Below are 14092 nucleotides of genomic sequence, written 5' to 3'. Positions count from 1 at the left end.
TTTTTTTTTCATGTTTCTGTCTAATTTATGCAGAAATTGAGAAAGGTTTCACAAACTTCCCAGTATCACTGTATATTCAGTGCTGTCTACAAGTCTAAAACAGTCAAATAAAATCTTAAGGCTATTTATATGGGTAGTAAATGCGTTTTGGCTCAGGGCAAAAAAAACACACACAATTTAACATTAAAACATAATAATAATAATAATAATAATAAAAATAAAAATAAAGAATTTCTTCTGTTCCCCAAAAAGTTACTGATATCTTACTATATGGCTAGATGAACGTCGCTTCAGTTCCCAAAACTCTCCTCAGGGGCCCCCCAGCCATTACATGGATTCGTAAATTTCACCACCAGCTCAAATAATTAATTAACTTAATTAGATAAATAACTCCATGAGGCCAAACAAAGTGGAGTAGTGGTTGAGTCCAAAAATGCATGGGTGTTTTAGATGGTCACTGCAAATACTGTGGTGATTGTAGGAGAGGTTTTGTAATGGCTAAGCTGACACAACTTTAACGGACATAATATCATAATTTTACACCAACATGAAAATCATTTAAACATAATTTTCTTTGACTGTCTAAAACTTTTGCACAGTTGTATGTGTGTGTATTAAATGAAGGGACAACCAGAGAAACAGAGGAGTTTGCTGGAACTTTCTAATAAACTCTTTTCAAGCTGTGCCGTTTCATTCTAATATTTGATTAATGTTGTTGATGTGTCTAGTGATATTTCATCAGAGTGCTGGAGCATAACCCCAAATGCATTTTCTAAGCTTGGTAAGGAAATTGCTGTTGTACCATTGCAGTAAAATAATTTGCTTTCAAAGAAACCTGTTGTTGCTGTGCTAGTCTGAGAAGAGGTTTCATGCCCAAAATGTGTATTTGTGGTCTTTATATTTCCAAAGTTCAGATTAATGCCTCTGGAAAACATGGGTTTGCACAAATAAGTGAAGCAATAGTACTGATACAATATTAGAAAAATATACGGTATTTCTGTTTATTGGTATAGAATGTAGCATAAACACCATGTTTATTATACAATTACTAATTATACTTTTATTGTATGCACAATATCTATACTTTATTTTATTTGCCGTCCATGCAATTGGTGTATTGTGATAGATGGTTGTGGAAATTTTAAAGGGATTGTTTGCCGTTTGCAGATTAGTTTGATGAATGCCGTGCCTTATGACATTTATGACAATGCATTTTCTTCCTTCCTGCTTAAGCTTTTTAAAACCTCTATTTTTTACAAATAGACTGTGCAATTTGATAGTTTTTTCTCACTACACTTTCCGTCCTCTGCCTTAAAAAAAGGAAGTGAGTTTGTTTTGAAATAAAGAAAATGAAGCAAACTCCAAGAATAACATTTCCTAACAGCTGAAAATCTGCAGAACACACAGATTGAAAGAATAGCTGAATACATTTAAGTCTGGAATCAACGCAGTGGTCTTTAACTGCATTCACTGAAAATACTGCATTTTTTAGTCTGAACTTGAAAGCTATTCACTGCAATTCTGAATACTTGTAGCTTTATGGCCATCAGTATATTTGTGTGTAATTAATTAAACATAATGATTCCAGATAATGTTTTTAAATACTACATCTATATGTGTTCACAGACCATCATTTTCGGTGTTTCACGTGTGAGTATGTGTTGCTTTGAGCAGTGCTTCTCAGTTGACATGCAGGAGCAGGCCTGGTATGCCATATAAATTTACCCAAACATGAAATGCCGTATTCAGTTATTTCATGAAATAAATGAAGTGCAATTTTATTATGTTGCAAATTATTTGTATTTGGGCTGTAAAGGTTAACATGTTAACGGGCCAGCACTGATTTGAAAGCTGTGATTGCGCTTTGATTGCGTTTACAGCAAAGATTTTTCATAAAGACCAATAGTATTCATTCCATCCATCCATCCATCCATCATCTGCCGCTTGTCCGGGGTTCGGGTCGCGGGGGTAGCAGCTTCAGTAGAGGCACCCAGACCTCCCTCTCCCCAGCTAACCCCACCAGCTCCTCGGGGGGTACACCGAGGCGTTCCCAGGCCAGCCGAGAGATATAATCCCTCCAGCGAGTCCTGGGCCTGCCCCGGGGCCTCCTCCCTGTAGGACATGCACGGGAAACCTCTCCGGGTAGCCGCCCAGGAGGCATCCGCACCAGATGTCCAAACCACCTCAACTGGCTCCTTTCGACGTGAAGAAGCAGCGGTTCTACTCTGACGCCCTCCCGGATATCCGAACTTCTCACCCTATCCCTAAGGGAGAGCCCAGACACCCTGCGGAGAAACCTCATTTCGGCCGCTTGTATTCGCGATCTCGTTCTTTCGGTCATTACCCATAACTCATGACCATAGGTGAGGGTAGGGACAAAGATGGACCAATAGATCGAGAGCTTGGCTTTTTGGCTCAGTTCTTTCTTAGCCACGACGGACCGGTTAAGCACCTGCAGAACTGCAGACGCCGCTCCGATCCGTCTATCCAGCTCCCGATCTCGCCTACCCTCACTCGAGAACAAGACCCCGAGATACTTAAACTCCTCCACTTGAGGCAGTACGTCTTCCCCAACCCGAAGAGGGCAAACCACCCGTTTCCGGCTGAGAACCATGGTCTCGGACTTGGAGGTGCTAATCCTCATCCCTGCCGCTTCGCACTCGGCTGCGAACCGCCCCAGTGCCTGCTGGAGATCCCCAGCAGATGAAGCCAGCAGGACAACATCGTCTGCAAAAAGCAGCGAGGCAATCCTGAGGTCACCAAACTGGACACCCTCGACGCCTTGGCTGCGCCTAGAAATCCTGTCCATAAATATGATAAACAGGACCGATGACAAAGGGCAGCCCTGGCGGAGCCCAACACGCACCTGGAACATGTCCGACTTATTGCCGGCAATGCGGACCAAGCTTCTGCTCCGTTCGTACAGGGACCGGATCGCCCACAACAGTGGACCCCGGACCCCATACTCTCGAAGCACCCCCCACAGAGCACCTCGGGGAACCCGGTCGTAAGCCTTTTCCAAATCCACAAAACACATGTAGACTGGATAGGCAAACTCCCAGGCCCCCTCCAGTACCCTTGCAAGGGTATAAAGCTGGTCCAGCGTTCCACGACCAGGACGAAAACCGCATTGTTCCTCCTGAATCCGAGATTCGACTATCGATCTCACCCTCCTCTCCAGTACCCCGGAATAGACTTTCCCAGGGAGGCTGAGAAGTGTGATCCCCCTGTAGTTGGAACACACCCTCCGGTCCCCTTTCTTAAATAAGGGGACCACCACCCCGGTCTGCCAATCCAGCGGCACTGTCCCTGACCTCCACGCACTGTTGAGAAGGCGTGTCAGCCACGACAGCCCCACAACATCTAGAGCCTTCAGGTACTCCGGGCGGATCTCGTCCACCCCCGGGGCCCGGCCACCACGGAGTTGTTTAACCACCCTGGCCACCTCAGCCTCAGTGATGGGCAAGCCCCCCCAAGCACCCTCGGGCTCTGTGCCCTCAGATGTCTCAAAGGCAGTATGCGTAGATGTATCTGAGGCAGGGTTGAGGAGGTCCTCAAAGTATTCCTTCCACCTCCGGATGATGTCCCCAGGTGAGGTCAACAGCCCCCCCACCCCACTATAAATAGTAGGAACCAGGAGCTGCTTCCCCCTCCTGATACTCCGTATGGTTTGCCAGAACCTTTTTGAGGCCGACCGAAAGTCACTTTCCATGGCCTCACCGAACTCCTCCCACGTCCGGGTTTTTGCTTCTGCGACCGCCCGAGCCGCGTTCCGCCTGGCTTGCTGGTACCCGTCAGCTGCCTCCGGAGACCCCCGGGCTAATAATTCCCGGTAAGCCTCCTTCTTCAGCTTCACGGCCCCCCTCACCTCTGGTGTCCACCATCGGGTACGGGGGTTACCGCCACGACAGGCACAGACCACCCTGCAGCCACAGCTCCGTACGGCCGCTTCCACAATGGAGGTCCGGAACAGTGTCCATTCAGACTCAATGTCCCCTACCTCCCCCGGCATGCAGTCGGAATCCTGCCAGAGGTGCGAGTTAAAGCTCCAGCGAACAGGAGCCTCTGCCAGACGTTCCCAGCAAACCCTCACTATGCGCTTGGGCCTACCAGGTCTGACCGGCTTCCTCCCCTGCCACCTGAGCCAACTCATCACCAGGTGGTGATCAGTTGACAGCTCTGCCCCTCTCTTTACCCGAGTGTCCAAGACGGAAGGCCGCAGATCAGATGATACGATTATAAAATCGATCATCGACCTGTAGCCCCGGGCATGTTCGTACCATGTCCACTTATGGACACCCTTATGCTCGAACATGGTGTTCATTATGGACAAACCATGCATTGCACAGAAGTCCAACAACAGAACACCACTCGGATTCAGATCAGGGAGGCCGTTCCTCCCAATCACCCCCTTCCAGGTCACACTGTCATTGCCCACGTGAGCGTTGAAGTCCCCCAGCAAAACAATGGAATCCCCCCGCGGCACGCCAAATAGCATACCGCTAAGGGAATCCAAGAAGGCCGGGTACTCCGAACTGACATTCGGCGCATAAGCGCAGATGACAGTCAGAGACCTATCCCCGACCCGAAGGCGCAGGGAAACAGCCCTCTCGTTCACCGGGGTAAACGCCGGTGTTAATGCACCGAGCTGTGGGGCCACCAATAGCCCCACCCCAGCCCGGCGTCACTCACCCGCCGCAACTCCAGAGTAAAAGAGCGTCCAGCCCCTCTCCAGGAGATTGGTTCCAGAACCCAAGCTATGCGTTGAGGTGAGCCCGACTATATCTAGTCGATACCTCTCAACCTCACGCACAAGCTCAGGCTCCTTCCCCACCAGAGAGGTGACATTCCATGTCCCGAAAGCCAGTTTTGTCAGCCGGGGATCGGACCGCCAGGGCCTCCCTTGGCCGCCACCCGATCCACAATGCACCGAACCCCTGACATTCCCCTTGTGGGTGGTGGGCCCACCTGGGGACAGTCCCGCGTGCCTCTTTCGGGCTGTGCCCGGCCGGGCCCCACGGGCCAAGGCCCGGCCACCAGGCGCTCGCCAACGGGCCCCTCCCCCAGGCCTGGCTCCAGGGTGGGGCCCCGGTGACCCTAGTCCAGGCGAGGGAAACGGGACTTTGCTTTTAAACTTTTTCATGGGGTTCTTTTGGATTCATTCTTGACTGTAAAATGAATAGGTCGCATGGATGTTAGTGCAGTGGTCTGCAACACAGGGATCAACACAGGAAGCCAGTGAGTAGCTCGCATGAATGTTAGTGCAGTGGTCTGCAACACAGGGATCAACACAGGAAGCCAGTGAGTAGCTCGCATGAATGTTAGTGCAGTGGTCTGCAACACAGGGATCAACACAGGAAGCCAGTGAGTAGCTCGCATGAATGTTAGTGCAGTGGTCTGCAACACAGGGATCAACACAGGAAGCCAGTGAGTAGCTCGCATGAATGTTAGTGCAGTGGTCTGCAACACAGGGATCAAACACAGGAAGCCAGTGAGTAGCTCGCATGAATGTTAGTGCAGTGGTCTGCAACACAGGGATCAAACACAGGAAGCCAGTGAGTAGCTCGCATAAATGGTTCCAAATTTTGTTCATACTCATGTACATTTGGGCACTGCAATGAATTTCACTCTGTGATGGATGTTGAGCATGCCCCCTCGATTATCTCCTCTCTCACTGTAAATAAAGTTGGAGAGCCTCTGAGCAAACAAACACCTCACTGGGATGCTGTTGGAGGTGAAAGGCGAGGAAAAATTGTTACTTAGCTTAGAGGATAAAAAATATCATAATTTGCAACATTTATTTTATTTTATCAAAGGCTAACACCGTAAAACGAGGCTCCTTCCAGTCATTACGTGCATTTTCAATTGTTTTCTCGCTTCTGTTTTTAGGGCCAGTTGCCAAATAGGTTTTAGATTCAGTTTTTTTTTTGTTCCTAAACATTCACCTTTTGTTTTCAGAGAAATGTGATAAACTAAGAACAAAATGTCTGTTGGTGGACCAAGCTAACAGGAAATGTTCCCAGAACTTCAGCCAACGTTATGTTAACGTGTTAACGGGCCAGCACTGATTTGAAAGTTGTGTTGTGTTATAATTTCTTTGATTGCGTTTACAGCAAAGATTTTTCATAAAGACCAATAGTATCCCCCTTTGAGTCTGGTCCCTCCCAAGGTTTCTTCCTTCTCAGGAGTTTTTCCTTGCCACTGTCGCCTATGGCTTATTCACTGGGGGCTTTGGGTGCGGATGCTGTAAAGCGTTTTGAGACGATGTAATGTTGTGATAATGCGCTATACAAAAATAAATTTGTTGTTGTTGTTATGTGATGGTCATCTCAACGTTGGCAGAGAACATTCATAGTGTAACATTAATCCATCCATCTCTCCATCTTCTATACCCACATGTCTTACTCAGGGTTGCACCTGAACATCCTTTTAACGCAATTAATGTTGAAAAATGTTGTTTTAAAATAAATAGTTATTTTATAAAAGTGTTATTCTGTATGCATATACTGCAAACATGACATCCGGCCTTGACCCCATGACCTTTGAGGTGTAAAGTGTCAGTGTAATCTGCTGCTTTACCATCCCCTTTGCTTGTTTTAATCCTATTAATCTTAGTTGTAGTAATGGGATAACGTTCCGGAAACATCAGGTAAACTGTTAGTGGGGGAGGCAGTGGAGTGAAACACTTTTATATTACAGCTGCTGTATTTGCCCTGTGCAAGATTAATACAGGCATAAGGGAAAACTCTATTTTATAAAAATTGGTGACTGCTATAAAAAAAACTAAAAATGCAAAAACTCTTGTATTTTGCTTGGTTACTTATGGCTATGGTTAGGGCAGGGTGGGGGTTAAGGTTGTCATAGTTAGCGTTAGCATTTTTCCCACAGAAGTGAATGAGCGGGCCCCATAAGGATAGGTATACCCGACATGTGTGTGTGTGTATGTGTGTGTGTGTGTGTGTGTATACCATATATATCATTGTTTTTTTTGGGTTACATAGGGGAATTTTGCATGGACTCTTTTGTAAGATTTGTGAAATATTTTGCAAAAGTGGAACTTCTCAAAAACCAGGCAATGATAATTCTACTGGGTGAAACAATGAGGAAGCTTAGCTGTGGATTCTGAATGTGAATATTGTTGAATGTAAAATAAAAAAACAGGCCATCAGGAACCTCAGTCCTTAAATTGTAAAAAGTGCCGCTATCAGGCTGTAGCTGCAGTCTGGCGCCTACTTTCAGAAATACACAACAACAGCAAATCAAGGTAAATGCATTTCTTATGACTGTCTTGTTTTCTGTATCCTGTTCAGTGTTGTTCATATTCATTAAAAATGTCTCTGCATTTACTTCTGATGGTTATAAATGTACATGTATTGAACTTACAGAATCCCACTGAAAATAAAATTAAAATCAATTACTGCGTTTTGGGATTTGAGTATTTAGTGACTGCATATATTAATTGAAAATTATGGCTATTAATACTTAAATATATTCATCATGCATTACGATAAAGTGACATTCGGTGCACACAAGTCAAATAAATTTTAAATATTAAAATGTGAAGATTTTGTGGAACTGTAGTGTACCGCCTGTCCTCACCAATGTCTGTGCTGTGTTTCAGTATGCCAGCCATTATTTGGACCTTCGCCAGTTTCCTCATTATAACCATGAAAAGCTTTGCTGAGAAAGAATTTGAGCTCTGTGTTACTCACAGCTATGGCAAAAAAGACCTATCCAACCACAATCTCACTGAAGTTCCAACCGGATTATCCCTAAATACCCAGTACCTGGATCTGTCCCACAACAAAATCTCGAGACTAGAGAGCAATGCTCTGGTGGGTTTTCCTCAACTCTGTTTTCTGAAACTGAACAATAACACGATTCAGTACATCTCCCCCATGGCCTTCTTGCACAGCAGTAGAATAAAGGTGCTTAACATCTCAAATAACCTTCTGACAACCATCCCAGACCTCTCACTGCCTCATCTCCGGATTCTGGACTTGTCAGGCAACCTGTATTCCAGCTACAAGCTTGGAAGCTGCTTCGCAAGACTTACAAACCTAAAGTTCCTCATGCTTGGGGGGCCAAACATCAAAGAAATAAAATTAGGGGACTTTGCATGCTTGAGCAATACGTCATTAAAACATCTCAGTCTTCACTCTGATCTACAACAATACGAATCAGGTGCTCTTGCACAAATGCAAAGCTTGCAAGAAATAACCCTCATCATGTCCTTCTGCCAGCGTTTTGACATGTTTAAGGCCATTGTGATGGATTTAAACCAAACAGAAACTACCACTATAAGGCTAAATCCGTTCTTTCCTAGGTACTGTCAGATTTCCAGTGATCCTTTTGAAGGCTTTAAAGGAGCTCAGTTCCTCCGCAGCATAATATTTGTGGAAAGCTGGTTTAATAGTTCTGTTATGGTAAAGCTTTTGAAAAATGTATTCCAGTCTACTCTTGAAGAACTGTCATTTATTGACATTGTGTACTACGAAGACACTCCTGATGGAGTTCAATTCTACCCAACGCATAACCAAACAGTTCACCTGAGATCGCTTACATTCAATGGGGTGCAGCACCTCCAGTACAGTTACCCAAAAATCAACATTAGCGTCACCTATTTATCCCAGTTGGCCTATCTGAAGTTCTCTGGCACTGGAATGAATATTTCCCCTTGCAACTTAATTTCTGACATACCATCACTAATGATGTTGGATTTATCCAATAATCTGCTTTCAGATGATGGGTTCTGGTGGCCTGCTTGTTCTTACACTAAAGTCTTTCCGGCACTGAGACAGCTGTGGCTGAGCCACAATAGGTTTGTCTACCTGTCATTCATCTCTAGAAAGACCCACCAGATGATGGTCCTCGAATCGTTGGATTTGAGCTTTAATTCCATTCAGCTGGATGGGGAGTGTTCCTGGCCTACGCACCTGATGGAGCTGAGCCTCAGTAACAACAATCTTGGTAACGGCGTGTTCAGCTACCTGTCACCCCACTTCAGAAGAATCAATTTGTCAAAGACGGGCATAACTGCTATCACCCAAAAAGACCTCTCATCCTTCCCGAATCTAACTCATCTCATTTTGAGCTCCAACAGTATACAAGTGCTTCCAATGAATCTACACATCCCAACTCTGCTCAGTCTGCACGTGGATCAGAATGCAATCACTTCCATCAGCCAGGAACCAATACTGGGCTTGCCCAGGCTGCAGCATCTTAAGGCAGGCAAAAACCCATTCAGTTGTAGCTGTGAGTCATACTGGTTCGTCACCTCACTTAGTAAATCTCTTCTCCCCGATTGGCCTGTGGATTATACCTGCAGTACTCCTCCATCCTTTGCTGGGGCGTCTCTGGAGGAGTACAAGCCCACTAAACCTTCTTGCTTACCATGGCTCCAAGCAAGTATTGCGGTTCCAGTGGTCCTTATCCTTGTAGCGGCTTTCAGCATCGCCTTCTACGCCTGCGATGGAACCTGGTACACTAAAATGTTGTGGGTGTGGATCCGGGTGAAGAGGAGGGGTCACAAGGGGGCGGGGCGGCTGCAGAACGCATCATTCAGGTACCACGCCTTCATCTCATATAGCCAGCATGACACAATGTGGGTGGAGAGCCAGCTGGTGCCCAGGCTGGAGAACGTCGGCCTGTCCCTCTGTGTCCATGAACGGGATTTTGTACCAGGCAGGTGGATTGTGGACAACATCATCAGCAGCATAGAGGACAGCTACAAGACACTCTTTGTGCTCTCACAAAATTTTGTCCAAAGCGAGTGGTGCACCTACGAGCTCTTTTTCGCCCAACACCGGGCCATCAGCATCCAGGACGATTCATTGGTCTTTATTTTACTAGAGCCAATCCCCGCCAACTGCCTCCCTAAAAAATTCCTGAAGCTGAGGGCACTGCTCTGCAAGCAGACCTACCTGGAGTGGCCCAAGGAGGAACGCAAGCAGCAGGTCTTCTGGGCCAGTTTGACGGCAATGCTTCACGGAGCAGATAAACACCTGGCCATCAAGAAAGTGGCAACAGACATTGTGGACACCTTACCACTTATTGCAGATCAGTGACAGAGAGCAGATCCATGAGCTGAATAGATCTGCTCAGGAATTATGGCATGAGGTCGTGCTTTTGTCTTTTAGGAAAAATTCTAATTTAACAGCATTTCTTGCAGAGACTATCAGTACCGGTCTCCCCATGTCTTGTGATTTTGCAACAATGCACTTTCACTAAGAACTAAAAACAATTAGTATCTAATGGTTAAGTCTGAGATTGCAGAAAAATCTATGATATACAAGCACTTTAAACCACTGATAAATATTAATATTCAATCAAAACTAAATATTTTGAAAATGAAATATGGATAAAAATTGAAAATATAAGTCTAAAAGGTTTCTATTCTATACCGTTGTGTATTGTCACAAAAAAGCACTGGTGTGAGACTTAAAAGAGTGACCAGATGGATGTTTTTAGATTCAATACATCCATCTTCCACAACCACTTACTGAGAGTACAGTCTCGCTTTGAGCCTGCATGGGGCCTGTCTCTGGCACCGCTGGACATGTGATGTTCTGGAAAGAATGCCAATGCACATGCACACATGCAGACACACGCATGCACACATGCAGACACACGCATGCACACACACACAGAGTTCATATATTCTTATCTCTGTGGGGGCTCTCCATTCATTTCTATGGGTATAACCCTAATCCGAACTATGACGATCTTAAACCCCACCCAGCCCTAACCTTCACCACAAGTAACCAACCAAACAAAATACAGGTGTCTTGGCTATTTTAGTTTTTTTTATATTGCATTCACATAAAATTGAGGTTTACATTGTGGGGACCTGAATAGTGTCCCTACAAGTGAAAAAATAAAAGGTTTTACCAAATTGTGGGTATAAACCCGCACTTACACACAAGCAGAATTAGCGGTGAGAATCAAACCCGGAGGCTTAGAGAGGGGAATCCATACACCGTTAATCACGGAGCCACCATGCGTTAACAGCTTCAGGACGTAAAAACCAAAAAAGTACATCTTTGATTTCTTAAGCCCTTCCGTGAGACAAGTTTTTTGTTTATTTTTTGAGGTTGTTTTATGCAAAATTATCTTTTTGTAAATATTGTTAAATTGTTAAAGTATACTTTTAGCACCTTATGCACAATGAGTGACATGAATTTACATTGTATTCATGAAATGTGATGGATGTCTTAAACCTTTTCAATGTGATATTCAAGTTTTTTTTTTTTTAGTTTTTGACCCACCCAACATAAAAAGTCAGCAAAGTTGTTTAGCAATAGGCAATATATCGATTTAATAAATGTGGTGTGTTTCTTTGGAATTCCTTTTTTTCAACATATCTGCTTTTGTGCTTTTAATATGAGAAACATTGTTTCACGATATGTCTCCATCTACTGTTATCACCCAGTAAATAGTATAAGGAATTTTAAGAGGACTGTACTTGCTTTCTGTATTTTCTTACAAATAAGTAATATGGTTTATGTAAACATAATAGCTACTTGCTAATAAATATTAAGTAGACTTTTTGGACGTTTTGTATTTAATATAGTGATTGGTAATGTTTCTACCTCAAATTGTGTATTTTCCTGAACTCAAACTTTTGTAGTAACACAGTTCCTTGTGTCAGTGTAGTTAGTGTATTTATACATGTAGTAACATGATGTTTTCTTCCAAGTACACTTCAGTACTTAAGTCTTCTGACTCCAGCTTTTATCAGTTTCCCAATCCGTACACTACGACAGCCATCATACCCAAGCGTCATACCTCTGATTCTTACAGGAATAGTGAGAATTATGAAATGGGGGAGTTAAATTAGATATATAACACCACGTTTTTTACACTATATCTTTTATATTATACTTATATTCTTTTTATTCTTTAATAGCTCTTTTATTTTCAAATTGTAAGATGTGGTCTTTAAAACAGCGTTATTATTGTTTATTAAAGAAATTGCGTTTACATAAGAAACTACATTACCCATGATAAATGAGTATTCCACTCTGCGCATGAGTAGTGCCTTGTGAATGGTCGGCACCCCCTCCCTCCCCCCCATTTCAATGTAAGATGGTGGCTGGAAGGTGCTGCTGATATACACTGAAAGGCTGAGAGGAAAAGCAAGGTATTTTCTCAACAAATCATATCAGATCTGAGAAATAAACGCACTAAGATTTGAAGTTGCTTGCTTACACAGTGCTGGGCAGTACAGAAAGATAAATCAATCCCCGCCCCATTTGGTGTGATTTCCCTTGGAGAGGAATCCCAGCAATAGAGAGACAGGGGTGAGTATCCCACAAACTATCGCCATAAACCAGTTAAAATTATCACGTAAGATAACAGGATGACTATGCGTGTACGTGTGCAAGTTCATCTTTCACCAACTCGCCACCCTTTCTAAACGATACCCAGATGTGGGAGGCAATGAAGTTATAGGCTGCCCGAATTGAGTGCCCGTGTCCGCCCGAAGCGCGCAGGAAAATCTCAGGCTTTGCCGGGCAGCGCAGGCCTTACGGCTACCGCTACACGGCGCCTGGCATCACTGGCTATCCGGCTAGTTGGTCGCTAAATACATCTCCTGGTTGTTAAGAACGAAGCTTGCCTCGGTGCACTTTACTTTGTGTTAATTGGAATAAGCTGATCATTTTAAATACATGGGTGAGCTGGGAAGGGAGTATTATGTTTTTATTATTGTTAGATTTTATGTTGGATTGTTTTGCATCCTGGCTGCACTTGACCGGCTTTTTCCGTCCTAATGGACCCAAGTTGTAGGGGGTGGGGGAGGCTTCGCATACACTTACGCGCCGCACGGATGTTGATCGGTACCGGGCTGTTCGGTACTGACTGGAGCCGTTTGCTAATTCCGCTCCCTTCTTCTGATTGCTACCAGCGACCCCTCTTGTTCGCCGCTCCGTTAGCCTGGTGGCTACCTAGCGCCGCTTAGCTGACCGGTGAGCTGCTTTCACGACCGAACCAGACTGCTGGTCCGCTTATCGGACCCGTCCAACCGTACAGTGAGCGTTATGTTATGTCTTAATAAATCCCTAAATATAGGCCCCCGAAACGAGTGAACGGTAGACTAACTAATGGTTACATATGTAACATTTCCTCTTCCTCTTAGAACCTGGACAGACGGTATTCATTGATACCAAGTTAAATGTCGGGTGGACTAACACACTTAAACCTTAATACATTTAACAATTAAAACGTTAAATAGTTCAGTCTAGCACGCTCTTCGGGTTCGTGCGGTGGTTTTCCTTGAAGGGCTTGGGGTTGCATTTTCTTAGGGTGGTCGACCTAAAGATGCGGTATCCTATGGTCTGTAAAAACACCAGTCAATCAAAAGTACCTATTTGTGTCACCGTTGAGACTCAGCACATATGAAGAGTGCCTGCCGTTTAATAAAATTGCTCCATTCGCAGTAGTCAGGGATTGTCTCAGAGAGAAAGGCCTCACAAGTATGAGGAATAAATCATACATTGTATCTGTCATCAGTGCCATATATAATAATATCGGGTCTAGATTGTAAGGCTTTAAAATGCATTTTTAGCAAACTGAATGAACAGAAAAATAAAGTGTAGTCAGACCACTGGGAGATGGATAAAAACAAGTTTTATTGGGTTTCGGTCAGCAGCTTCTTACTGAATGTCACTGCATTTCTTTGGCCTAAGGGGACATCTGAAGACCAGAAGTGTCACCTGCAACCTACTCACTTGGCGGGAAAATACAGCAGTTGGGAAAAGATACAGTAGGGTCCTGGGATTAATGCGTATGTTTCACGATGTGGAAATTCTTCTAGAGCCACCTCAACCATGTTGTTCTACTGCACAGTGCATATCTGTCTTATTTAGAAACAGGTTTTTGCTGATTAGGTGATGAATTACAGGAGTGGGTTCAGTGCATTGCAGTGTACTGTGATGTTTTTCTTTCTGACAGATGAAGTTTATTTTTCTTTATATATTCAGTACATATGCAGTTGCTTTAAATCCTTAGACCATATGTCTTGGGCATTGCTTTAATTTGTTCAAATATGATAGCTATGCAGCTTCAGTGGATTGGCATGTCTAAATTATAC

General features: G+C 44.4%; 2 protein-coding genes across 5 annotated transcripts in view; both read left to right on the top strand.

The window, feature by feature from the left end:
* The first annotated feature begins 7087 nt into the window (after positions 1 to 7087).
* Positions 7088 to 11544, top strand: LOC111836729 (toll-like receptor 2 type-2). The gene is made up of 2 exons (XM_023798248.2): positions 7088 to 7264; positions 7622 to 11544. The coding sequence occupies exon 2, from the start codon at positions 7623 to 7625 to the stop codon at positions 10065 to 10067; it is 2445 nt and encodes an 814-aa protein (XP_023654016.2). The 5' UTR covers positions 7088 to 7264; position 7622; the 3' UTR covers positions 10068 to 11544.
* Positions 11545 to 12067: 523 nt separating this feature from the next.
* The window catches only part of LOC111836732 (CCR4-NOT transcription complex subunit 4), a 28159-nt gene continuing 26134 nt past the window's right edge, over positions 12068 to 14092 (top strand). The window contains exons 1-2 of one of the 4 annotated variants that reach the window (XM_072710869.1): positions 12068 to 12142; positions 12215 to 12302. The gene's annotated coding sequence lies outside the window, so the exon portion shown is untranslated. Of the gene's footprint in view, positions 12303 to 13688; positions 13787 to 14092 lie in introns of all 4 variants that reach the window. The other 3 variants (XM_072710865.1, XM_072710863.1, XM_072710875.1) reach the window with 3 other exon arrangements.

Source organism: Paramormyrops kingsleyae, chromosome 1 (assembly GCF_048594095.1).
Source record: "Paramormyrops kingsleyae isolate MSU_618 chromosome 1, PKINGS_0.4, whole genome shotgun sequence".
Lineage (NCBI taxonomy): Eukaryota > Metazoa > Chordata > Actinopteri > Osteoglossiformes > Mormyridae > Paramormyrops > Paramormyrops kingsleyae.
The sequence above is the reverse complement of the archived record's forward strand: the minus strand, read 5'-3'. Positions and strand labels throughout refer to the sequence as shown.